The 26,817-nt window shown below is 41.9% G+C and overlaps 2 protein-coding genes across 6 annotated transcripts in view; one reads left to right on the top strand and one right to left on the bottom strand.

Annotated features, from left to right (window-relative positions):
- LOC137425417 (transforming growth factor-beta-induced protein ig-h3) overlaps positions 1–16,001 on the top strand; it is a 59,500-nt gene extending 43,499 nt beyond the window's left edge. For both annotated transcript variants that reach the window (XM_078776629.1, XM_068113841.2), the window contains 8 exons: positions 255–392; positions 1,063–1,208; positions 1,355–1,491; positions 7,440–7,570; positions 7,705–7,835; positions 11,040–11,145; positions 13,030–13,133; positions 13,259–16,001. In XM_078776629.1, the coding sequence (XP_078632755.1) occupies positions 255–392; positions 1,063–1,208; positions 1,355–1,491; positions 7,440–7,570; positions 7,705–7,835; positions 11,040–11,145; positions 13,030–13,133; positions 13,259–13,297 (932 nt within the window). In that variant the 3' untranslated portion in view covers positions 13,298–16,001. The remainder of the gene's footprint in view (positions 1–254; positions 393–1,062; positions 1,209–1,354; positions 1,492–7,439; positions 7,571–7,704; positions 7,836–11,039; positions 11,146–13,029; positions 13,134–13,258) is intronic.
- The window catches only part of ANAPC10 (anaphase promoting complex subunit 10), a 33,347-nt gene continuing 22,153 nt past the window's right edge, over positions 15,624–26,817 (bottom strand). For 2 of the 4 annotated variants that reach the window (XM_068113843.2, XM_068113846.2), the window contains exons 3-6: positions 25,105–25,278; positions 18,424–18,514; positions 18,172–18,292; positions 15,624–16,573 (exon numbers count right to left, since the gene is read on the bottom strand). In XM_068113843.2, the coding sequence (XP_067969944.1) occupies positions 16,343–16,573; positions 18,172–18,292; positions 18,424–18,514; positions 25,105–25,278 (617 nt within the window). In that variant the 3' untranslated portion in view covers positions 15,624–16,342. Of the gene's footprint in view, positions 16,943–18,171; positions 18,293–18,423; positions 18,515–25,104; positions 25,279–26,817 lie in introns of all 4 variants that reach the window. The other 2 variants (XM_068113844.2, XM_068113845.2) reach the window with 2 other exon arrangements.

Genomic DNA, 26,817 nt, shown 5'->3' with positions numbered 1-26,817 from the left:
AAATTCCTTTGAAGGAAGTACAGAACATTCAATTGGGTACAGTTATAAACACCTATAAGTGTTGAGTGCCTCCATATGGATACTTTTTAAACAGTTTTGAAATGAAAGGTGTTGTGCACTTCACATTCTTGCATAAACTACTTGGCTGACTTGCACAGCCACACATTGGTGGATGCAGAAAAGAAGGAGCGATGTACGAGGCCAATGAACTGGAATGGTGGTGATTTTAAAGCCAAGTGATCCATCTCCTGCAGTGAAAGACATGGTAGACGTGGCAGAGACGTATGGTGTAAACGAGTTCACAAAGCTGCTGACGCGTGTTGGACTCCGTGACCGCCTCTCCAGCGGGGACACCCTCACTGTTCTGGCACCAAAGAATGAGGCACTGGAAGGTACGGCTCAATTGCCTTTCCTGCATTTCAGAATGTGCAGAATAACACATTTTGAAAAAAAGATACTCATCATAAAAGACTCACCAACATTTTGTGCACAAATGAGCTTGCACGTGGCTTTACTCTCAAATGTCCGATGTCCCTGCTCTCGAATGTTGTACTTGTGTGCTTCCCCCTCTCCACCATCTCTTAAATGTTAATATTAAATGTGTTAATAAATGAAAATTAAATGTTGTACCACCATCTCTTATCTTCCCCCATCCAAAACCTTGATCTCTTCTACCCCCGTTAATTCACCCCAGATCCACTTTTTTGAAATACCGACTTCTTTCCTGGAAGTTCTAGCAGTGTCCATGTGTTTTATACCTCTCTCACCCCCCACTCCTCCTCCCGCCCTCCCATGCCTCCTCCCCCCAAGCCTTCTCCCTCCCACAGATCTCCTGATGTCCCTGCTCTCAAATGTTGTACTTGTGTGCTTCCCTCTCTCCCCCCATCTTGTCTCCCGCTCCCTTTATTATGTCTTATGTGTCCGTTTGTTTATTTTTTGTCATTAATGTTGGCTCTTACACGAGCCTCGATCTTGTATACAAATAAAAATAATGAAAAACGAGACCACCAATTGTCCATCGCTGCCTTCCGATGACACATTCATCCTACCTTCTCTTTAAAGAATTGCCAACGATGCCTCAGTATGAATTGAAGAAGCTTGCAGAACAGCACCTGGTGCAAGGTAGATACCTTTCAAGGGATCTCTACCATGGACAATTGCTTGAAAGCCTTTTTGGCACATATCTACGGGTTTTCGTTTACCACCGGGTGAGATTTAAAAAAAATACTTTATTTGGATGTCCATTTGACCATAAGAGACAGTTCTGTTGTATAAAATAGTCCAGAGAACCAGTTCACATATGATAAAAACTTTCCAACATCCTCCTTTTTCCTTCCGCTTTTCATCAAAACAGGCATTGTGTATCGAGAATGCGTGCGTTGACATTCGGGACAAGCCGATGAGAAACGGTGCACTCTTTATCCTGGATGGAATCATCCGTCCACCAACTGCGACCATCATAGATATATTGTCATCCGACAAACGTTTCAGGTAATGTTTCTCAAGCATTAGATGATCATTTCCTTAGCTCTACACAGTGCTTGTTGTGCGATACAACTGCAACATTGGTGGCAACGAGTAGAGTGGATTCGTTTATCCAAAAGCCACAAATCTCATTCATTTTGCGCTATGTTCCCTGTTCTTGAATGACTACGCACGCAACACCGTTGCTGACCATAATCGCAGATTTCATGTGCGCTCAGTTAACGAGCAAGGTAATAGTACCTGGAGAGCAAAATTAAAACCAGAGCTATTGGGCCAAACAACAGACATTCTTGGTTGTCACATGCGTTGTGCTCACAACACAGCCTGCAAAATGGTTTAAGAAGGGAAAAAGGTGTTGCGATGGCTCTTCTTGTTGCATCTGCAGCACTTAGATGCAGGTAGCATATTTTGCTGGGATCGTAGCTGTGCGACTGATTTTTGGGGCAGGGTGCAGTGCCCCCCACAGATTAGAGCAGGAATTTTGAATTTAGCCAGTGTGCCGATGATAGCTTGCTTACTGTTCCTGAGAGACACCGTGGGCATATTTAACATCCAGCAACCAATGCCAGGAGATGGGACACCAGTTTAATGTCCATGCTAGGGACGGCACACACACTGATGACTCGCCCTACATGTGATACATCAACCCGAGTCAGGTTGGGAAGCGATCCCAGACTAGACAGTTCAAAGGTAATATTTTCACTATCCTTGCATCATCCTTCCAGACTACTGGAAGCCCATAGTGTTTTAATTTTTTTTAATGCATAATCAATTAATTTCCTTGTGACATGTAATAGTTCACTGATGTCTCCAAATCTTTTAACCTGTACCTGTGTTATGTACTAGCTCTGTGAACCTTTGATCAATGTTTATACATTCACCTTTCATCCTATATTAAACATGAGCGAGAATTGCTTTACAATACATGTCTCCTACTAAGTTTCAGTTCAATATGAATAAACGCATCCCTTTATTTGGGCGGTGTATATCGCCGCGTTCGGTGACGAAAATAATAATAACCTAGAACAATTCGACTGTGTCGCCATTATGCCTCCGCATAGTCCCACAACGGGTAGATGCCATCGTTCACTGTCCTAAAAATAAACAAGTTTGATTTAAATCGTCAGCTGTTCTCAAGTATCACGTTTTTACCAGACATGACAGGTTTCACATCGATCGGTGAAGCAGTTTCAGAGAAGGGATTTTTTTAAATATTGGCATTCAAGCTAATATGGCTGCCATACCACATGACATATGACCTTAAAAAAACGTACACTCTGCATATGTATGGGTAGGGGATCAGGTTTGTAATGTTTCGTGTTGATCAGATAAGGTTCGTTTTTCTATCCAAGATTGCTGCCAAACCACGTGACCTATGACATCATCATTTTCAAACTATATGCAACAGTGCTGTTAGATGATATTTGTAAAATTTAGCATTGATAAGGTGAGCGGTTTCAGAGATATAATTATTTAATATTTTCCTTCAATCCAATATGGCTGCCAAACCATGTGACCTATGATGTCATCAATTTAATATTTCAATACAAATGGGTCATAGATCATGTGCATCTAATTTCAGATGTTTAGGATAAGGAATTCGATTAAAACATTTTTGGCTGGTATACCACTTTGGCTATGATGTAATCATTATCATGCTTTTGTTTCCCATTGGGAGTACTTGACAATGTGCCAAGTTTCAAATTTTTCCATTGAACGGTTTCCGAGAAATAATTTTTTAATTGTTTGCTTTTAATCCAAGATGGCTGCCATACCACGTGACCTATGACATCACAATTATCATAAAAACATTCTGCATGGGTGTCACTCCTACCCTGAAAGTTTTGTCTCAATCAGACGTATGGTTGCTGAGAAAAACGAGGTTTAGCTTGGGCGGAAGGACGGACAACCCAAAGTTGCCGGAGGCATAAAAATTTGGTGGAAGCACCTTTTGCAGCAATGACTGCTTTAGTCTTTTTGGGTAGGCCTTACCAGCTTTGCACAGTGAGATGGTGAAATCTTTACTCATTCTTCACATGAAAATTACTCTAGTTCTTCCAAGTTCTGCCGTCAATGGACTGCAATCTTCAAATCTCGCCATAAATGTTAATTTGGGTTCAAGTCAGGACTTCAACTGGGCCACTCAAGAACATTTATTTTCTAATTCGGCCAACCCATTATGGCTTTAACTTTGTGCTTTGGATCATTGTCCGGCTGAAATGAGAATCTCTACCCAGTTTCAGATTCATTGCTGACTCAAACAGGTTTTCATCAGGGATTCTCCTGTACTTTGCACCGCCCATTGTCCCTTCTATCCTGACAAGCTTTCCAGTCCCTGCTGATGAAAAGCAGCCCCAGAACATGATTCTGCCATCACCATGCTTGACAGTAGGGTTGGTGTTGATGGTAATGTGCAGTGTTAGGGTTGTGCCAGATGTAACGCTTTGAATTTAGACCAAAAATTTCAATTTTTGTCTCGTCTGGCCACAAAACTTTTCTCCACATGCCCACAGTATCATTAAGATGCTTCTTGGTAAACTCCATACAAGCTTTGGATAGGTGACCTGATATGGGTAGAATCTGGGTGTTATGATACGTCTTCCACTTCTTAATGATGGATTTTACCGTACTCAAAGGGATAATGAGTGACTTTGAAATCTTCTTATAACCCTCTCCTGAACAGGGCTTCTCCACCACTTTATGTCTGACTTCTTTGGAAATCTCCTTCCATAAGTGGGGGAGCTTAATTTTTAAGTTAAACCACTGATTACATCCAGGTGAACCATATTACACTTATTTTGTAACCGTTCAAGCAAATAATTTCCTCCTGAAGAGATTTAGGGTTAATTAGGCAAAAGGGTTGAATACTTATGTAACTGAGAATCATCTGATTACCTTTCCCACCGAAGGTGGATGGACGTTATGTTTTCAGCACTGTCTGTCTGTTTATTTGTGAACAGGATATCTCAAAAAGTTGTGGACGGATTCGGCTGAAATTTGGTGGGGAGTTTGGATATGTGACAAGGACGAAATGCTTAGGTTTTGATGAATATCCGGATCCGGATATGGATCCAATAATTTTTAAGTGATTCTTCACCATTGAGAGATAGGGGAAAAATATATATAGCACGATATCTCAAAGTTGTGGACGGATTCGGACGAAATTCGGTGGACAGGTTAGGTGTGTGACCAGGAAGAATTTAATCAATTTTGGTGAAGATTCTAATCAGGATCCGGATCAGAGAATTTTACGTGATTCTTCGCCATTGTGTGACAGGGCTAAAACCGAAAGTTGTGGAAGGATTATGAAAAGAAAAAGGTGGATGAGTTGGTTCGATGACAAGAACAAGCCAATTAGAGTTTAGTCCATGTCCGGATCCAGATCTGGCCTATTTAGTGGGATACCAAACATAAGCTGTACAGCCTGGTGGAGGTAAGCGCTCTACCGAGTAACGTTCTAGTTTTTTCTGTTAATCTTGCTTATTCACATTTTATCACTATATAAATTTGCCCCACCTCCCCTACTATACCCCCTTACACTCCCTCTCCAGTAATGTTTAAAAAAACAACCACCCCCACCTGCAAAAAAGGAGCTACTATAACAAAAAAAAACAAAAAAACAAGTACAGATACATTCAAAGTACACCACCCCCATGCCAAATAAATAAATAACATCCTCCAGTGCATTGCCGAGGTGCTTTAGGCACCCGGCGATGCCGCCGTGTAGCACATAGAGACGGTATTGGCAGGGAGAGTGTGCAATAATTGATTGATCATTTGCATAATTAAAATCAATAAACAATTATTGTAAAATAATTTCTTAATCAATTGGCTAATGGCATACCTCAACCACCAGTGTTTCATCCAAAGCTGTAACTAAAAAAAAAAAAATTAACTAAGTCATTAATCGAATAATTAAATTATAAATCGAATAATTGATTAATCAATAAATCAAAAATACTCTTTACAGCCAAATCACTTGGTCGTGGTCATGTCCAAGTATCAGCTTTCTAACTCAAAAGGCGCCTGAGATATTGCCCAGATGAGAAAGGAAATATATAAGTACTTAATTAATCAATAATAAAGTAATTAATCTATTAATTGATTAATCAAAAAACAAAAAAATACCGCTTTTGCCAAAGCATGTGCTCACTATTTTGCCCAAATTTCAGATTCCTAGCTGAAAGTATGGCTGAGATATCGCCCAGCCAAAATCAAACAAACAAACAAGAAAACAAAAAAACGGATCTGTGTACTTCCTTTCAGCGTGCGTCATCACCGGGTCCCCTTCGATGCCCGACGATGACATCATGCAGCGCCTGGAGATGGAATAGAAAGGAGCGGTGAAGAAAAACTAAGAAAAGGCATCGCAACTTTGTCCTAGGCGGGCGTCGTGGGAAACTTAATAATGATCAATGTGGCAAGTGAATAAATCGTTTACAGTACAAGCCTGAAAGTGGGGTCTATACCAAGTTAGTAGGTTCATTGCACTCCTTGCAGGCCATAATCCCCAACCGGTTCATTATCTGGGCACAGCATCAGTTGATAATCTAATATATAAAGAAGAAAGTTTGTTACTTGCGAAAAGCAAAGATTTTTCAAGTATTAGGTGTACCAGAAAGTAATGTTGTTCTTCAGAGGAATACACAGCTTAAAAAACATTACTTTCCGGTACACCTAATATATTGGTTGGTCTTGTGCATTATTAGTTATCAAAAAATATTTTTTTTAACAAGTATGTTGATCACTCCGGTTTATGTGTTCGTCTATCCGCTCACTTACCTTGCCCACAGGTCACAATTTTAAACGGATCTTCACGAATCCACCAAATGGTAGAGTTGATGATCCGACAGAATCCTATTTATTTTTGAGGTCACAAGGTCAACATAGGTCAAAGGTCAACCACTTTCTTCCAGATTTCTAAAATCCTCAATTTTCATCCGAATGACTTGAAATTTGAATAGGATTTTCATATCGGCTAACTGAATTCAACCACCAACTATTTTTGAGATCAACACAGGTTAAAAGGTCAACATAGGCCACAGATAAATAACCTTTTCAGATTTCTAAAATACTCAATTTTCATCCGATTTACTTGAAATTTGAATACGATTTTCATATCAGCGAAATGAAATCAACCACCAACTATTTTTGAGGTCAACATGGGCCAAATTTCTAAAATTGTCAATTTTCATCCGATTAACTTAAAATTTGAACAGGATTTGCTTATCAGGTCACTGAATTCAACCACCAATTATTTTTGATGTCAAAAGGATGCACTACCGAGTGCCATTCTGCTTTGTTCTCTTTTGCCAAGTGTCGCTCTACAAGTGATTTTTCATTCTGTTTGTTTGTCTGTCTGGCTGTATGTCAATCGCCTATGGGTCACAACTTCAAACCGATCTTTACAAATCTGCACCAAACGGTAGAGTTGGTCATAAGGAAGAAGCCTATTGATTTTGAGGTTAAAAGGTCAATTTAGGCCAAAGGTCAACAACTTATTTAAATCCTCAATTTTCATCCGATTGACTTGAAATTTGTAGAGGATTTGCATACTTGATCAATTAATTCAACAATCAATTATGTTTGAGATCAACATAGGCCAAAAGGTCAACATAGGTCATAGGTCAACAACGTATTTTAAGGATTTCAAACTTTTACTTTTTTGCTCTGCATGACATATTTCTTGTTTGTTTGTTTGGTTGTTTATGCATTTGGACCCTGCAGTAACCAGTGCAACCAAACTTGGCATAGCCTCCTCTTTCATCCAGAGGAAGGATGAAAGATCCAACTTTTCATCTTGATAAGCTAGAGGGAATAATATTAACTGATCTTTTTGGCATTACCAACTGATATTATGTCTGTATAAAATCCATGAAAAATCCGTATAAAAAGTAAGATGATGTCTCATAATTTCCTTGATAATTTGTCATGTATCTTTATTGATCTCACAGCATTTTGGTGAATTGGTTCACAAGATCCGGTCTGCGTAAACAGTTAAGGGAGCCCGGAGAGATGACATTGTTTGCTCCAACCAATGAAGCACTCCAATCAATGGCACCTGCAAAGCTTGCGCATTTGAGAAGTATGCTGCACCTTATTTCTCAGACTCATGCGTCTGAGGCAATATGCTGATTTGAGAGAATTTCTGGCTCTTGGAAAAAAAATCCTTCACTTTGCTGCTTCTTTCTACACATGCCACAAGCACCGTGTTTCCAGGGAACCGAGAGGAGCTGGCCGAGTTTCTTGGTGCACACCTGAGCCAGGGGGCTCTTGTGCGTGGTGGGATGGTGCCTGTGGGTACAAACCTTGTGACATCAACAAAGGGAACACCGCTGGAAGTAAAAGTGGTAAGCATTCACGTTTAACCTATATTGCGCACACACACACACACACACACACACACACACACACACACACACTCATTCATACTTTGTCTATCCCTAGCGTCTGTCCGTCCGTATGTCACGGTTCATTGTAAAGGGTTCCTGCTGTCTGTGTGCCCCTGAACACGTGACCCTGTTCACTGCAGAACCATGTAGGTAGAATAACAAGCATTCCGAGTATTGCGCTGCAATACATGTCCCCTACCGGCAGTGTGAATTATATAATTACCAACTCACGGTCTGAGGTAACTCAGCTAAAAATTCTCCGATTTGCACCAAATAAAGTTCATGAATGGTTCCACAGACCCCTACTTCTCACTAAAAGTGGAAACAGAATGTAAATCGGAGTTAAAATAAGCCGGCAAGGTCGCTCCGTGGAGCGGCCTGCACATATTCAACTGTGAATTATATAATTACCAACTCACGGTCTGAGGTAACCCGGCTAAGAATTATCCGATTTGCACCAAATAAAGTTCATGAATGGTTGCACAGACCCCTACTTCTCACTAAAAGTGGAAACAGAATGTAAATTGGAGTTAAAACAAGGAATATTAACAGCTTTGACTTACCGCACTCCAAATTATAGTCCGGAAAACTGTTGGGGAAATTACCAAAGTTCAAAGTGCCATAACTTTGTCAAAAATGATCGAAACGTCATGAGGTTCGAGCTTGATCTGTAAACTATCATGAGGAAACCATGTGCCAAGTTTGAAATCATTAGCATTAAGCGTTTAGAAAAAAAGTCTGGAAAGCTGTTATTTGTGTGACGGACTGACAGACTGACGGACGGACAGACTGACGGATGGATAGACTGACAGATGGAGGGACGGCGTGCAAACCCAAAGTCTCCTCCGGTGTACACTGGTAGTGGACTAATAAAATGGTACCATAGGACCGTTTAATGTTAAAACTTCCTGTTTTAAAGAAAGTCTCTATGGGATTTAAGAAGCAGGACCTCGGGCTATAATGTAGCGGTTCCTGCTGTCGTAGAACAATACAAATGGTACCATTAGCAAGCTCGTAATCAATTTATTTGGAACAAAAATAGTGTCTATTTAATCGTAAAGATGCCAGTTTTAAAAGCCCTCTTTCAGGAATTGAAAAAGACAAAGCAGGAATGGAAGCTTAAATGCAGAGGCTCCAACAGTAACAATTATTAATCGATGAAAGCAGCAACCCTTTAAAAGAATATGGAAGGAGCACACAAAATTATATATGGTAATATTTCAAGAAGCAATATAAAACAAGACCGGAAGTCTAACAGCGGCGTAGCTGGGCTTGTTTGATACTTTAGCTGAAGACGATAGTATGACCTGGGTGGGGATACCAACATGAACATTGCAAAAACCACCACAACCACGAACAGGGGCACGCAGTCCATGCTGGCATGGGAGGGAGGGTGAACCTCGCCGGCAACGAGGCCATCAGAGGGTCGGTCACTGCAGAACCATGTAGGCCTCAGAGGCAGATCCCCAGCACCGAACCTTGCGATACAGGGAGCTCAAAGCGTCTGGACAGTCATTATGAATCCATATTGAAGCATAGAACTCCCTCGTTTGCTCAATTTAAATATGGATTAAAATAAACTAAAAACAAAACTGCAAAACTTAAGGACTCTTTTCACCACAAGACACATGCACGATACCGGCTAATCCCGGTATTACTATTAGTTTATTCTATGTTTTGAGTCAACAATGAACCAACCATACACCGCTTCAATCTAGAAACTTTGCAATAATGACAAAGGGATTGCAGTGTTACGATTAGATTTACTATATTATTAGTATTAACGCTATTTTTATTATTACGAAAACAACACTACTGTATTAAGAAACCTAGGCTAATTTGTCCAAAGCAGCCTGAAGGTGAGGCATGAAGGCATTCAGCCTTAGGCCTATACGTACTGTGTCGTTGGAAGATCCGTAATGCCGATGCTTTCGATATTTGATGGTCATTTTAACAATCGGTTTGTTTGTGTTTCACACTGAATGAAAAACGTAAAGGTAGAACATAGCGATTGTGATATATGACAGGTTCGCCGATATGTTCGGCCTGAACGAAATTGGAATCAAAATGGTGGTGTGCAGAGTCAGCCGCCGTACCTCCGTAATGACATCATATCACCCCTAGCCCACCCCTCCTGATCCCACACCTAACCCCTCCCTTGGCTCATTTATTATATCTGTCGTAAGTTTACTTTAGGTTTTTTCACATCCATCTTCCGCACCCTACACCCTGTGTGTAAACCATTATTTTGGCAACATGTAGGGTAAGTTTTGCCTGGTAAGGGAAGGTCGCTTGTGCATTTGTTTATTGCTGCTGCCTTGCTGTTATTTATCATTACAAAACATTGCGTTTAATCAGGCCATTGGAGACCCCTCTCCTTCGCCACTGGGGATACTTAGGAACAGGGGAGCATCCGGCAATCACTGCCAGCCGTAGTATGGTCCCACCAAGGGGTAGGATCTTCACAGCCACTGGAATCGATACCTCACCACTTCACAGTACTGAGGTATCGAACACCGCTCATGAGACTATCTTCCCTCAAATTTTATATTGAGGAACAGCCAAAAACTCCCCCCCCCCCCCCTTCCCACGCCTCCTCCCCCCAAGCCCTCTCCCTCCCACACATCTCCCTGCTCTCAAATGTTATGTTTGTGTGCTTCCCCTTCTCTCCCCATCTTGTCTTCCGCTCCCTCTTTTTATATATTTTGTTTGTCTGGTTGATTTGTTTGTGAAATAAATGTTAGCTCTTTCACGAGCCTCGATTCAGTATACAAAAAAAAAAAAAAAAAAAAAAAAAAAGTTCATCAGCCTTATCCAAGAATATATAAAGGGTTTGATAAAATACTCTCTCTCAATATCCCAACAAGTCATGGCAATTGCATTGTTTAGGCTGACACTTTGTTCAGATGGTAGATTCTTGCACGTGAAATATCGCAAGTGGTCATGGGATCACATGTAGTTCGAGTAATCATCCATTCATTAGTGGAATGATCCTCAAAAAAAAAGTAGCAGCTTGAAAAAAATACTTTTCCAGCACAAGAAGTCTTCGTGCAATTACCAGAACAGGGTTTTACTCATAGCCCTGACCTCATCTGTGAAGGCTTCAATTATGCATTGCGAGGGCAAGTGAGCTATTCCTAATATTGTCTCCCGAATTTCCAGGAGAAGGATCGGTCGGTGACTGTGAATGGGCAGAAGGTGGAGGAGACCGACCTCATGGCCACCAATGGAGTCATCCATGTGATCAACGGAGTGCTTGATATGCCAGGTCTGTGATATACCAATCAATCCTAAACACTTTATCCTATTTGAGTGTACACGCAAGATAAAGGAAAAACAATAAATATGGTACTTCAGTTGATGGAGACATTCCCAAAAAGTTTTTATTTTATTTGAATAAACCCAAGCATGAAAGTTTTATTGAGTGTCATCTCAAACTTTACAAGCCTGAAGCAGAATGGATGATTGCATGACTTGATTGTACAGTGAAGTACAGTACATACAGTGAAGAAATAACAAGATAACAAAAATTAACAAAGTCCCCTTGATTGTATGAATTTTTATTTGGGTGGTGTGCAGTCGACCGCTGCCTCGGGTGCTCCCGAATAAAACATGCATTACCTCATTTCCACTGCATGAGTTGTAATCAAAACGTACCTTTATTTCATGATAGAAAATGTGGTGTTCGGTCTTCAAATGTACACGTGAAGCCTGAAGCCTAAGGCCTAAAAGTAGCAAACAAAATGGTGGAGATTTGATTTTTCGAGGTTACAATTGTGGGTGGAGTCAGGCCAGCGAAGCTCCATCCTGGATGGACAAAGTTTCAGAGCAAGGACCGGCGTGCACGGTTCACAAGGACCGGCGTGCACGGTTCACGCCGGGCCCCACCCTGTATGGTCGGTGCCACGTCGTGGCGGGAAAGGCAATCGGCACGGTTCAAGGGGAGGGGGGGGGGGTAGGAGAGTTCGGAGCCACGCTCCCTGGCGGCTGCGGTGCTCCGACCGTGGGCGGTTGGGCCATTGTGCGTGGGACCGCAAGGCTCCGCGCAGAGATGGCGCCTTGAACCTTGGCCCAACAAAGCCTCCTCCCCTGGATCGAAAATGCCGGACGGACCCAACCAACAGTAGACAAACCACCCGCATGCATCGCTCGGCTTTTCGAAGCCGAGCTGTGACGACGATGTATTTCCGCATGGAGAGGCTCGAGTACAGTAGTGGACGGATAGCAATAGTGTTGGGGAATGGTGCCCGGCATGGGGGGATGGTAGCTTTACCATTCCTCATTACCGGGGCTCATGAGCATTAGATTAGGGGGATGGCAGTGACATGCACATGGAGGGACCAGCGATCGTTGCCTCCATGGGGCACCGAAGCTAGCCGAGGGCGGGCTAGGTCAATTGTTAGGGAATTAGAAGGCAGACTGGTGGAGGACATGATAATTAAGTAGGGACATTTGTACTGTAGAGGGGACGTAGAGAGATTAGATGGATGATAATGATGAGGGTGTGCTTAGTTTAATGGGAAGACGGGGAAGCACGAGTTTTAGGGGAAGTAGTTAGTTAGATGATGCTGTGTGTGTGAGGATCTGTGTATTGAGCAAATGAGGAGCTGGTGCACCTGATTCTAATTTTAGGTATTTGAAGTAGTGATAAATGTAGGGGTGTACTTACTTTTTCCACATGCGAAATTTGCATTTACGGTATGTTTATTTAAATTATACAATGGACTACAAAATGTAAATGTTTCATGATATTTATTATATTATATCACCTTTATCTATCAATATTGTTGAAATGAAGATCAAATAGCTGTATGTGGAAATATGTTGAAAAAGTCAAAACTTTACATGGGGTGTACTTACTTTTTCACGTGAATGTATATTTATACAAGATGCCCTGAACTCCAATGTTTCCTGGGGTTTCTGTGCATGCACGCAGAGCATTCTGGCTCAGAATACACCATTTTGAAAGTCATGTATTGAAATCAAGTTGTTCCTCGATCATAAACTAACGTTTATGGGCAGAGAGAGACAGACAGAGTGAACTAATTACATAACCCTGCTTTTCACTTTGTGCATGTGGGGTAACAAGACAGGTGTTATTTGCCAGTGTCAATCTGATTTCACCGTTATTTTCTCCATCTGCGACATGTAGCTCCATCCCAAGAAATGCAAGGTGATCAGCCACGATCTCCAGCAGCTGCAGCCATCCTACGCCGCCTCGTCTCCTTCCAGGGAATCAAGAACCACGCCTTGCGTGTACGATTGTAACAGTGATTATCCCAATCTTGATCCATCCCTCTAATCTTTATTGCAATATTGCCATTAATGCTTATGTCACTGGACCACTGTTTGATACATCAACGCATTGTCTGTTTCTGTAGTATTCAGCAAGGCGCAGGGTGTACAGAAGGAGAGCCTGAGTCAGCAGAACCACGTCATCAGGATCGAAGGGGACGAATGGATGATGTAGAATGTCCGCCGCTTGCAAATTGGTGGACAGGTGTTCAATAAGAGGTTTTACTTGGGCAGACAAAAAAGAAAATGTGTGTACAGCCTTGTTATTTTATGTCCTGCTATTGTTAGTTTATTTACAGTCATTAATTGATGTACAAACTCTCACTCTGTCTTTTCAATGCAACACAATGTGTACAAGCATTACTTGACAGGGATGTTATGTAGCTTGGACACAACATACCATTTGTTACACTTTCAAAATATCTATCAACATTAAAGTTTATATACTGCGTTTGTGTCCAACAGATGGTGAAGAGGTAGAACACTTACCTTTGAGCTGTCTAGACTGGATTTGATTGCCGACCCGACTATAAACTGTCGGATTGGTCTTTCGCATGCAAGGTGCTGCATCACAAAGTGTGCCGGCCCTCGCATGGATGTTAAATTGGGTGGCCCATCTGATAGCATTAGTTGGACAGTCTTTCGCAAAGATTAGGTGACTTTCAACCAGCATCTTGGTTGGGATTCTTGCCATCTTAGAAATTTCTGCCATGACTAATGCTGGGAAGGAAAAAGCAAACCACCCAGTGTAATCCATGGTGTGATGCTGCTTTGGCAACACTGAACATACCTTCTGGCAAAGCACCACAGAGAGAGAGACAATATATTTAGCATGACATAAATGACAATAGCAAATATCTGACATGGGAAATGTAGAGATGTATGCACAAGTATAATAACTTCCTCACTGCTTCCAATAGTTCTTACTCACCTTATTTGGCATTATGCCACTTGTTCCTTGATTTATGTATCCCCTATTTTGCAATTTACTTTTCAAATGACCTACAGCATAGTTATGTAACAATGGTCAACCATACTTATTCCTTTGTATTTGTCATGCACTGTGATATTCATTTTTACAAGTATCCATGATGACATGGCATGGGATGAAATAATGGAACGTTCAGAGTATATTTAGCGCCGTGTAAAACGAGGTCCAGCTGAAGTTTTGAGCATTAGCTCTCTGTTGGTGCAAAAGCACTTGATGCTATCAAGTGAAAGAAAGAAGATGCATAATGTCGGATAATAATTGAGGTTTGGCTCTGATAAAGGGCTCAACTCAAAACGTCAGCTGCACCGCGTTTCCCATGATATTAAGTTAATTTATTTCCCTTAGATCAAATTTTAGTTAAAATATAGTGTTTACTTGTCCAACAAACACCGACCGACACTTGCATTTATAGAGACAACATTGAATGGGTGAGAGAGAGAGGAGGGAGAAAAGCCACAAGAACAAGCGTTACGCCTAGGTCCCCCGTCGGTGAAGTGATGCGAGTTGACAAAGTGGAAGACGCAAGGTGGCCATCTTGGATTTTGACGTGACGACCCAATTTTCAATAGCGTTCTTCCTTATGCCGAGATACACCCACACACCAGATTAGAATTTGGACTTCGCTTATTTTTCAAGATATTTCGCTCACAAGGTTCAGACATATATATGGTGGCGGCCATCTTGGATTTTGACGTGGCGACCCAATTTTAAACAGCCTTCTTGCTTGTGCCTAGATACACCCACACACCAGATTAGAAGTTGGTACTTCGCTTATTTTTCAAGATATTTCGCTCACGAGGTTCAGACATATATATGGTGGTGGCCATCTTGGATTTTGACGTGGCGACCCAATCCCAATTTTCAATCGCGTTCTTCCTTATGCCGAGATACACCCACACACCAAATTAGAAGTTGGTACTTCGCTTATTTTTCAAGATATTCATCTCACAAGGTTCAGACATACATGGCGGCGGTCATCTTGGATTTTGACGTGGCGACCCAATTTTCAAGAGCATTCTTCCTTGTGCCTAGATACACCCACACACCAGATTAGAAGTTGGTACTTCGCTTATTTTTCAAGATATTCAGCTCACAAGGTTCAGACATACATGGCATCAAACATACATGGCGGCGGCCATCTTGGATTTTGACGTGGGTTGCACTCACACACCAAATTCGAATGCGGTCCTTCGGTTACGCACGCCTGCCCGCACACACGGACGGACGGACGGAGGGGAAAGCCATAGTCCCCACTTCGCTCTGCGGTGCGACGGGGAACAACAAAGTTATGAAGAACATTGAAATGACGTGTTACATATATGTCCACATTTTAACCATTGCTATTCAATGCAGATAAAGGATTTTGTATATTGATGAATCAAATTTATATTGTAAGATTGTGTATGACACAGGTAAGGGTAGCAACTAAGAAGAGAAAAATTGAAAAGGGGAAGCATAGGAAAAGTTCCATTTCTTTGTGAATTTTAATATATAGATGGACCCAAAACAGGTGAAGAGACACGGTGATGAAGTTGATGGATCCTCAGATCATACAGAATTGTGGAGTTCTTGATGAAAACAGATTCTAGATTGCGATTAAAATATCGCTGTGTAAGAGTATAATTCAGTTAAACAAGCTTGCTTTCTTTGGTGTTGAATGACGCTGTTGCATTTTAAGTCGTGGAACACAAGCATACTGTTGGGTTTTTTTTAATTGTATAAACAAACAAAAAAAGAAGAATTTCAAAGACTCGTGACAAATCAAAACAACTTCTGAGTATAAACAAGCTGTCTTTTGGTGCTGGTTGTTAACCAATAAACCAAAACTTTTTTCTAAAGACCTTGTCAAAATCAGACACCCATGAAGGTGCGCTGGGTTGCTAATCCACGGTTAGAACAATGGCCCAATATTCTCATTTATATATAATTTTACTAGCAGCATACCAATGCACTGGCAGACCATGGAAATGAAGAAGAAACGCGCTATTGAAATTCCCCTCGAAGGCAAGGGCAAAAAAAACCAAACGTAAAAGTCAGCAGCTTGGCCAGTTAAAAAAAAAAAACATTAAAATATTGACACTGTCATGGTAACATTTCAAATGTGCAACCTGGACAGCAGCAAAACAATCCTGTCTTTCACTCCCACCCCCATGCATTCCATCATCCCACCCATCCTTGACTAACGTATGGTGCTGTACTTAAGACAGTCCGTGGTGGTGAATCGTGGAAGGTTACCCAGAGACATCTCCTCAGCTGGCGTGTAGACCCGCACCTGGCGCAGATGGGTGTCGCGCCCATTCTGGTGGTTTGCCAGTACTGCCATCTGGATCATGAAAGTGCGCAATGGTTTCCCACCGGGGTCTTCCAATGGGATGTGCACCCAGCCACCTGGTTCCACCAGATCCAACTGCTATATCATGAAGATTGGGTTGAAGAAATTCATCATAAACGAGAGACAAAAAGAAAGCGTTTTAGCGGTGCTCACCACCATTTTAAAAGGATCACACAAATAAAGGTTGTAGACAAGACAAACTTTAAAGTTACTTTCCTCAGAAGAAATCTGCAAATGTGGCATTGCAAACTTCTTTGGACAAGCATGATGGAAAGCTTCAGCAGCTATTTGTCCCAAGCTGGCTCCGCTTGGTATAACAACCTTCTGCCCTGAGCGGCTGTGAGTGCTCAGGACCAGCTGGTAGTGGGTAACACATTTGCCCCGCTCACATCCCAACAACTTGGCAGAAATCCCAGGCAGTGTTGTCAAAGTGCAGCCGTTGCAGAGCTGTTGCATTTATATGGATAGCATGCACGTCGGCCCGAGGTAAAATATACTGCTGCTCAATGTAAGGTTCCAATTTTTTTTTGTATCCTTAGCTGAGGCTCGTATATGAGCTAACACATAGAACATATAATAAAGGGAGTGGGGAGAGGGGGAGAGAGAGGGAAGCAAAACAGTAGAGAACAGGGACATCAGGAGATCTGTGTAAGGGAATTGGGCTGGGGTGGGGTACATGGGATAAACAAGATGGACACTACTGGAACTTTCTGCAAATGTAACTGGGAATTTGAAGGAGGTGGGCTTGGGGTGGATTAACAGGGTAGAAAAGATAAACGTTTTTGATGGGGGAGGAGATGAGATGGTGGTGAACATTTGTTTTGAAGACCTGGAGGGAGGAGTGGGATTGAAGAGAGTGAGGGAGTTTGTTCCAGAGGTGGGAGAAAAGAGTAACAAATGAGTGGGGGTGAGCAGAATCCTGGATTTAGGTAGTCTCACCAGGAGGTTGATGGAGGTCTGTGTAAGCCCTACAGAAACCTTTTCTCTCACATGTTGAACCAACTTCCCCAGTCTTTGCAGTCCCATTCTTCCCCCAGGACTTCAAGACAGCTGTTCACCACTACCTCGGGTTATCCCCCATCCATATTCATGATCTTTTCTACCTCAAATACCATATTCCCAAGCACTCCGTTTTCTAGGTTATTGTGAATTTCCCTCCTCTCCCTCACCACTTTTCGTTTGTTAGTTGTCATTGCTTTTTTTCTTCCTTTTTTGTTGTATCCTCATCTTCGTCCTCCTCTTGCTGTGTTTCCTTCCTCTTGCTGTGCTTATGTGCAGCATGTCTAACCCCATGAGTCCTTCTCCCCCATCCCTTGATCTCATTATCATTTTAACTTCTACTCTGCTATTGGTGCTTCCCCCTTTCCATTTTGTTACCCTAGGTTCTGTTTGAGTTCTTCCACAGAGCCTCAATCATGTACACAAAATTTTTAAAAAATTCAACAGATGAAACAAATTTGCACTGAGCAACAAATTATCAAAAGTTGGAGGCTTTGATGAAAGGTGGCCTGAAGGTAATTTATTTTGAACCTTAAGTTTCAACTAAGGTTCTATATTTTTAACTCGACTATAAATCCATCATTATGCTTTCCATCATAACTACCATCCTCACTTTCCTCAAAAAAAAATATCCCCTTCCTCTTCCCCACACTCCCAAACCCCAGTCCCATGCTTACTCGAATTTCTTGCAGGTCATGGAAATTGTTTCCAACACGGAGCGAGACCCGACTCGGTGTATAGCTCTCGTCGGCCTTGTAGTCTGCATAGATGCATACAGTCTTTACAGCAGTCTTCCGCCTGAAAGGATGAAAACCGTAACACATCAATCCAAATGAGATCACAACATATCACGACGCATCAAACTAAATTGCAACACACCATATGAACTGCCACAGGTAAAATGCAAGGATTTATCCGAATTTTGATACCTGAATTGAATGTTGACCAGATGAGGTTGAGAGCCGTCCGACTGCCAGTAAGTCTCTAGATTGTCATCACGCAACTGGTCAACACCAAAGCCTAAAAGCAGGGAGGCAAGAAAGAGCAAACTAGTAAGGTAGAGATGACAATTTTTTTTTTTTTTGTATACAAGATCGAGGCTCGTGAAAGAGTTGAGTCATTTCCGAAAGAGTCATTAATCACACAAAAAGTCAAACCGACACATAAAACACAAAACAAGGGGAGCGGTTGACAAGATGGGGAGAGAGGGGGAAGGACACAAACATAACATTTGAGAGCAGGGACATCGAGAGAAATGTGGGAGGGAGAGGGCTTGGGGAGAGGTATAAAACATATGAACACTGCAAGGACTTCCAGGAAAGAAGTTGGAATTTCAAAAAAAGTGTATCTGGGGTGAATTAGCAGGGGTAGAAAAGATCAAGGTTTTGGATGGGGGAAGATAAGAGATGGTGGTGAACAGCTGTTTTAAAGACCTGGAGGGAGGAGTGGGATTGAAGGGAGTGGGGGAGTTTGTTCCAGAGGCGGGAGAAGAGGGGAATGAAAGAGTGAAGGTGAGCAGAGAGCCTAGATTTTGGCAGTTCAACCATAAGAGGGTTGCTGGCAGATCTTGTGCGACCTGTAGGAATATTAGGGGGACAGAACACAGAGAGAGCTGGGGGAGCAAGGCCGGAGAGGAGTCGGTAGAAGACAGAAAGACCACCAACCTGCCTGCGGTGAGTGGGTGAAAGGCCCTCGGAGTTAGCTTCATCGCAGGAGATTCCAATGATTCTGAAAGCTTTGGTTTCAACAGCGTGAAGCCGAGCTAGGTGTGAGGCAGGAGCACCGGAGCCAGCCCAGAGGGGAGAACAGTATTCCATTGAGCTGCAGATAAAAGCCTTGTATGTGGTGAGGAGCTCAGGTGTGCTAAGGAAGGACTTCACACGACGGAGGATGCCCAGTCGGCGACTGGCTTTGGAGGCCAGCTTGGAAATGTGGTTTTCCCAAGAAAGATCATGACAGATATTGAGACCCAAAAGCTTTAGCGATAGAACTTCTTGGAGAGGATTGTTGAGAAAGTAGATGGGAGGGTTTTCCAGTCGGTCTTTTCGGAGAGACTGTAAGAGTGTGAGATTTGTCAGGATTGAAAGACATGTTCCACTTGTTTGACCAGTCTGTGATTTTGTCCAGGTCTGCAGAGAGTGAGGAGGCTGCAGACTGCCGATCTGAGGGATGAGGAATGGAGCGGCAGACAGTGGAGTCATCAGCAAAGAGATAGAGAGGTTTTTCCAGAGAGTCGGAGAGATCAATGATGAAGACCAGAAAAAGCACAGGGCCCAGAACACTACCTTGAGGAACTACAGCCAGAACAGGAAGGGGAGATGAGAGAAATCCATTCAGGGCCACACGTTGCCTACGACCAGAGAGGAAGTCCGCAAGCCATGAGTGGAGATTTCCATGGATACCATAGGAGGAGAGTTTGGTGAGCAGAGCTGGGTGCCAGACCGTATCGAAGGCAAGTGATATGTCAAGGGAGACAGCTCTGATTTCCTGTTTGGCATTGAGGACCTCCATCCATTGTTGAGACAGCAGAAGCAACATGTCCAGAGTAGAATGACCTGGTCTGAATCCAAATTGATGATCAGAGATCAAGCCATTGGAGAAGAGGAAGGATTTGATATCCAAAGCAATGATGGATTCCATCACTTTGCTGATAATTGGGAGCAGGCTGATTGGTCTAGTTGCAAGGATCTGTTTTTGCACCTTTTTGTGTAAAGTGGTAATGTAATGCACAATCGAAACACAATCCACAAAACCCCAAAGCAAAATGTAACAAGTACAGATACATTCAAAATACACCACCCCATGACAATTAAATAACATATCCTCCAGTGAGTGACATTTCCGGGGCGCCTTCGGTGCCTGTAAATGCCACCATGAAGCACATAGACAGTATTGGAAGGGAGAGGTGTGCAATAATTGATTGATTATTTGCATAATTAAAAGCAATAAACAATAATTGTAAAATAATTTCTTAATCAATTGGCTAATAGCACACCTCAACCACCAGTATTTCACCCGAAGCTGTAACTTTTTGAAAAATAATTAAATGTCATTAATCAAAAAAATTAAAGAATTAATTGATTAATTGATTAATCAAGAAATCAAAAATATCCTTTATAGTCACATCACTTGGTTACTGTCGTGTCCGAATATCAACTTCCTAGCTCAAAAGGTGCCTGCGATATTGCCCAGATGAGAAAGAAAATAAATAAATAATAATCATAAAATAATTAAATTAAATAGAATACCTAAACCACCACCATTTCATCCGAATCTGTCACTTTTTAAAACTTATTAATTTTGTCATTAATTGAATAATTAAATAATTAATCAATTAATTGATTGATCAATAAATGAAAAATACTCTTTACAGCCAAATCACTTGGCCATTATCGTGTCCAAATATCAGCTTCCGAGCTCAAAAGGTGCCTGAGATATTGCCCAGATGAGAAAGAAAATAAATAAGTGATTAATAATGAAAATAAATAAACAAGAAGACGTCATGCAGAGCACGACACTTGCAAAATCCAACCCTCCCCTCAAAAAAGCCATGGATAGATAAAATTGTCCATTTCATTGATATTAAAATTGATGATCTTAATCAAGGCTCGGGCTAATCGGATTAAAATTGATGATTTTTCAGATTTGGAGGCAAGAATGAGTATGTTAAGTTGGTTCTACAGGTGGGAAAAGCTAACGAATTGGTTGAGGTGAGTATTTTTGTATTTTGGGAGCTCCATCAGAAGGGAGTTGATTGGGGACAATATGTGCCTGCAGAAAGCTCGTGGTGGTGGGAAGGAGGACGTCGAGGAGGGGCAGGGGGTGGAGGGGGGGGGGGGGGTTATGTCTTTCAATCCTGACAAATCTCACACTCTTACGATGTCTCTCCGAAAAGACCGACTGGACAACCCTCCCATCCACTTTCTGAATAATCCTCTCCAAGAAGTTCTGTCACTCAAGCTTTTGGGTCTCACTATCTGCCATGATCTTTCCTGGGAAAACCACATTTCAAATCTGGCCTCCAAAGCCAGTCGCCGACTGGGCATCCTCCGTCGTGCGAAGTCCTTCCTTGGCACACCTGAACTCCTCACCACATACAAGGCTTTCATCCGCAGCTCAATGGAATACTGCTCTCCCCTCTGGGCTGGTGCTCCTGCCTCACACCTAGCTCGTCTTCACGCTGTTGAAACCAAAGCGTTCAGAATCATTGGAATCTCCCGCGATGAAGCTAACTCCAAGGGCCTCTCACTCACTCACCGCAGGCAGGTTGGTGGTCTTTACGTCTTCTACAGACTCCTCTCTGGCCTTGCCCCCCCAGCTCTCTCTGGGCTCTGTCCCGCAAATATTCCTACAGGTCGCACAAGATATGCCTGCAACCCTCTTATGGTTAAACTGCCAAAATCAAGACTCTCTGCTCACCTTCACTCCTCTTTTCTCCTGCCTCTGGAACAAACGCCCTCACTCTCTTCAATCCCACTCCACCCTCCAGTTCTTTAAAACAGCTGTTCACCACCATCTCTTATCTTCCCCCATCCAAAACCTTGATCTTTTCTACCCCCGCTAATTTCACCCCAATTCCACTTTTTTGAAATACCAACTTCTGTCCTGGAAGTCCTTGGTGTCCTTGTATTTTATACTTCTCCCACCCACCCCCCCCCCCCCCCCCCCCACTCCCATACCTCCTCCCCCCAAGCCCTCTCTCTCCCACACATCTCCCTGCTCTCAAATGTTGTGTTTGTGTGCTTCCCCTTCTGTCCCCATCTTGTCTTCCGCTCCCTCTTTTTATATATTTTGTTTGTCTGGTTGATTTGTTTGTGAAGTAAATGTTAGCTCTTTCACGAGCCTCGATTCAGTATACAAAAAAAAAAAAAAAGAGAAAAAAAAGATGAAAAATGATATTAGCTTGACTGAGTTGACCTTTGACTTTAACAAATAGTTGGTTTCCCAATACAGTGATGCACTATGTAATTGCTGTTTCATTTCCAAGTAATGGGATGAAAATTTATGATTTTAGAAGCTTGACCTTGAGTTAACCTTTCACCTTCAAAACAGTTTGTTTCCCCCATTCAATGAGGCACTGTGCAATTGCTGTTTGATTTTCAAGTCAATTGGATGAACATTGCTGATTTTTCAGATGAAAATTTATATTAGAAGTTTGACCTTGAGTTGACCTTTGACCTTTTGACCTCAAAATAGTTGCTTTCCCAATTCAGTGATGCACTATGCAATTGCTTTAATTTTCAGGTTAATCGGAAGAAAACTGATGATTTTTCAGATGAAAAAATTTATGATTTTGGAAGTTTGATCTTGAGTTGACCTTTTGACCAATGAATCAAAAATACCATTTACAGCAATTGGTCGGTTACAATCACTTGGTCGTTGTCGTGTCCAAATATCAGCTTCATAGCTCAAAATGTGCTGGAGATATTGCACAGATGAGAAAGAAAATAAATAAGTGATTTATAAATCTATAATAATTAAGTAATTAATCAATTCATTGATTAATGAAAAAACTAAAAATACGTTTTTTGCCAAAGCGCGTGCTCACTAGTGTGCCAAAATTTCAGCTTCATATCTCAAAGGATGGCTGAGATATCGCCCAGACACACAAACACTAAAAAAAAGAAGATAGAAACCAGAGTGAAAACTGAGTTTTTCAGCGCGCGTCATCGCCAGGCCCTCTTCTGTGCCCGGCGATGACGTCATGCAGCGCCTGGGGATGGAATAGGAAAGGAGCAGTGTACAATAAATGGTGGCTGCAGGGAGTGGTTATCAAACCTTGGCCCCCTCACTCTTGATCAAATTTCATTCTCCACCAGTTGCTCCCATTTTCCCCACTCTTTTTAGACGATCACCATAATTCAAAGTCAGTTGGCAGGAGTCTATAAAGTAGTTGTAAGGGCATCCTCCAACATCAAGCCATGCCCAACGATAAAGTCTTGCTGCTGAAACAACTTCTCATACGGAGTTATTACACGAAGTTATTGCTAAAAGGGAAATGGAAGCTTCTTCAATGCGCATCATTTCTCTTTGACTTCCCCATTAATAAAATAGCAATGCCAAGCTCAAACACAATCTTTGGAAGCGCATAAAAAGTAAGAGGATGTCAGTTTCATCACAGATATCATCAAAGCCATGTACAGGGTGTCTCAAAATAGATGGAACCCATTAACATGATAATAATTTATTACTCAGACAAGAAACTCCAAAAAAGATTACATTTCCTGGAAGCTGATATGATAACAATAAAAAAACTGAAGATTTGAGGTCTCTAGCTCAAAGGATACATTTATTAGAGCAAATGTTCCAAATGACCGCCTTTGCGCCTTAGACACACTTGAAGCCGACGAGCGAAGTTGTCAATCACCCTGACACACTCTTCCTTCCTGATGGCACGAATCTTCTGGGTGATGGCCACTTTCAGTTCAGAAATGGATTGAGGACGATTCTCATACACGTGGTCCTTCAAGAACCCCCAGAGATAAAAATTCGGGGGGTTCAGATCGGGTGAATGCGGAGACAACTCGGGTTCGCGGCGCCTGCTGATCAGCCGATCAGGGAATCGGTGGTCCAGCCACTCCATCGTGACGTTGGCTGTATGTGGAGTTGCCCCATCTTGTTGGAACCATTGCACATCTCTATTCATGCCACGACGTCTCCCAAGTCCCCTCCAGAACTTGTTGAGCACCACAATGTAACACTCCTTTGTGACAGTGACTGCCTCCTCGTCTGCGTCTTCAAACCAAAACGGTCCGATTATGCCATGTTTTGAGATGGCCACCCAGGCCGTGCATTTCACAGAGTGCAAGGGCCTCTGAAGCACCTCGTCTGGGGCTTGTGTGCCCCAGAACACATTGTTCTTGCTATTGACATGCCCACAGAGCAAGAAGTGTGCTTCGTCGCTGAACCAAACATCATCAAGAAAGTCAGGATCCTCTTCGATCTTATTCTCGAACCACCGGCACATCACAACACGTTTTGCCATGTCAGCTGGTGTGAGTTTATGCTTGATCTGGATCTTGTATGGGTACAGCTGAAGATCCTTGATCAAGATTCTTTGCACTGACGCACGTGAAAGACCCTGCTCTTGGCTACGTCTTCGGATGGACCTTTTCGGGCTCCTTCCGACAGAAGGTCTCACCGCATTCACATTGTCAGGAGATCTTGCAGTCAGCTTCCTGCCAGAACTGGGTGTTTCTGCCTTCTTGTTGAGGTTGTTTACTGATCCAGTGGCTTGAAATGTGTGTGCCCAACGATAAACTTGGTTTTTCTGGGGATAGTTGTTGAAGTTGAACTTCCTGCGAAATTTTGCTTGCACCGTTTTGAACGATTTCGTCTCCAAATAAGTAGTGACGCAAAATAGTTTTTCCTCCTTTGTCCAAGGCATTTTGATTGATAATTATTAGTTGTTATGGTCTCCTCTCTTCAAATCTGAAAAAAAAGAACAAGAACATTAATATTGGCAGAATTATTAGCAGTGACATGGGTTCCATGTATTTTGAGACACCCTGTATTTACATAGAAAGTGGAATTACTATGCACTAAAAAAAAATCAATGCATTGTCCTCATTGCAAGAAGAATGTTCATGGGATATTGTGAAAATGCACACCTGGTTTGCAAGATGACAGAGACCAAATAGCCTGGGATCCAATTTCTCGCACTCTCCCTGTCCTTTCTAGCTTCTTTGGGTCTTCACCAGCTGGAGTTTTCGTAGCCATTGCATTTATTTTTGGACTAAACCAAACACTTTTTTCCCCCTTTATTGGCTTTTTCTTTGGAATAACTGCAACAAAAAAATGTGGAAAAAATGCTTTGTATGACAAAAGCACACTCAATGCACTACGTACTAATCAATGGTTTGATCTCTAAATCGATATGAAAGCCAATACAAGTATCGGTAGGTATCAACTAAAAGTTTTCAATTTGACCTGCAAATAATCAAACGTAACTGACAAAGACAAAAAAGCTATTACTACTGACAAAGACAAAAAAGCTAATTACGACTGACAAAGACAAAAAAGCTATTACTACTGACAAAGACAAAAAAGCTATTACGACTGACAAAGACAAAAAAGCTATTACTACTGACAAAGACAAAAAAGCTATTACTACTAACAAAGACAAAAAAGCTATTACGACTGACAAAGACAAAAAAGCTATTATGACTGACAAAGACAAAAAAGCTATTACTACTGACAAAGACAAAAAAGCTATTACGACTGACAAAGACAAAAAAGCTATTACGACTGACAAAGACAAAAAAGCTATTACTACTGACAAAGACAAAAAAGCTATTACTACTGACAAAGACAAAAAAGCTATTACTACTGACAAAGACAAAAAAGCTATTACTACTGACAGACAAAAAAGCTATTACTACTGACAAAGACAAAAAAGCTATTACGACTGACAAAGACAAAAAAGCTATAACTACTGACAAAGACAAAAAAGCTATTACAACTGAAAAAGACAAAAAAGCTATTACTACTGACAAAGACAAAAAAGCTATTAGGACTGACAAAGACAAAAAAGCTATTACTACTGACAAAGACAAAAAAGCTATTACTACTGACAAAGACAAAAAAGCTATTACTACTGACAAAGACAAAAAAGCTATTACGACTGACAAAGACAAAAAAGCTATTACTACTGACAAAGACAAAAAGTGTTCAAAGTCGTCTATTTTGTGAATGCATTTAAAGAGACATCACAATCTTCTTCTTTAACGGCAACAATTGTGGGGTTGGCTGGGGGAAGCTTGGCCAAGGTCTTTCATGAACCGGCTGGTCAGGCTGAGGTTAAGGCAGGAATTTGGAATTTGGCCATGATGCCGGCAATTGCTCGCCTACTCTTCAAGAAGGACACCATGGGATCTTTAACATCCACCAAGTAATGAAAGCAGATGGTACACCTGGCTTAAGTCCATTCAAGGGATCATCACAGATTGATGATTCACCCTTCCTATGAAAGATCGGTATGGCAGTTTGTAGCCAATTTGGGATTCAAACCAAAGCTAGACAGCTTTGAGGTGAGTGTGTACCACTAGGCCATCCTGCCAGCCCAAAAGAGACATCACAATATATGACGGTACATATGAAGTCTCCTAAATGCACAAATGCAATTATATTACCTGCCGTATCAGCCTCTGGTCTCCAACCTCTGCAATAGCAACCAAATTAGCTGCGAATGCAGAGGTCGGAAAACAGATAGTGACGCAACAGGCTTCGAGTCTCGACCGACAATTTCTCTTTGATATCACATATGTACAGATATTTGTCATTCCTTTTTGTGTTCGAGAATGACAAATATTTTGATTACAAAG

Source organism: Myxine glutinosa, chromosome 4 (assembly GCF_964187855.1).
Source record: "Myxine glutinosa chromosome 4, kmMyxGlut1.1, whole genome shotgun sequence".
Classification (NCBI taxonomy): Eukaryota; Metazoa; Chordata; class Myxini; order Myxiniformes; family Myxinidae; genus Myxine; species Myxine glutinosa.
The sequence above is the reverse complement of the archived record's forward strand: the minus strand, read 5'-3'. Positions and strand labels throughout refer to the sequence as shown.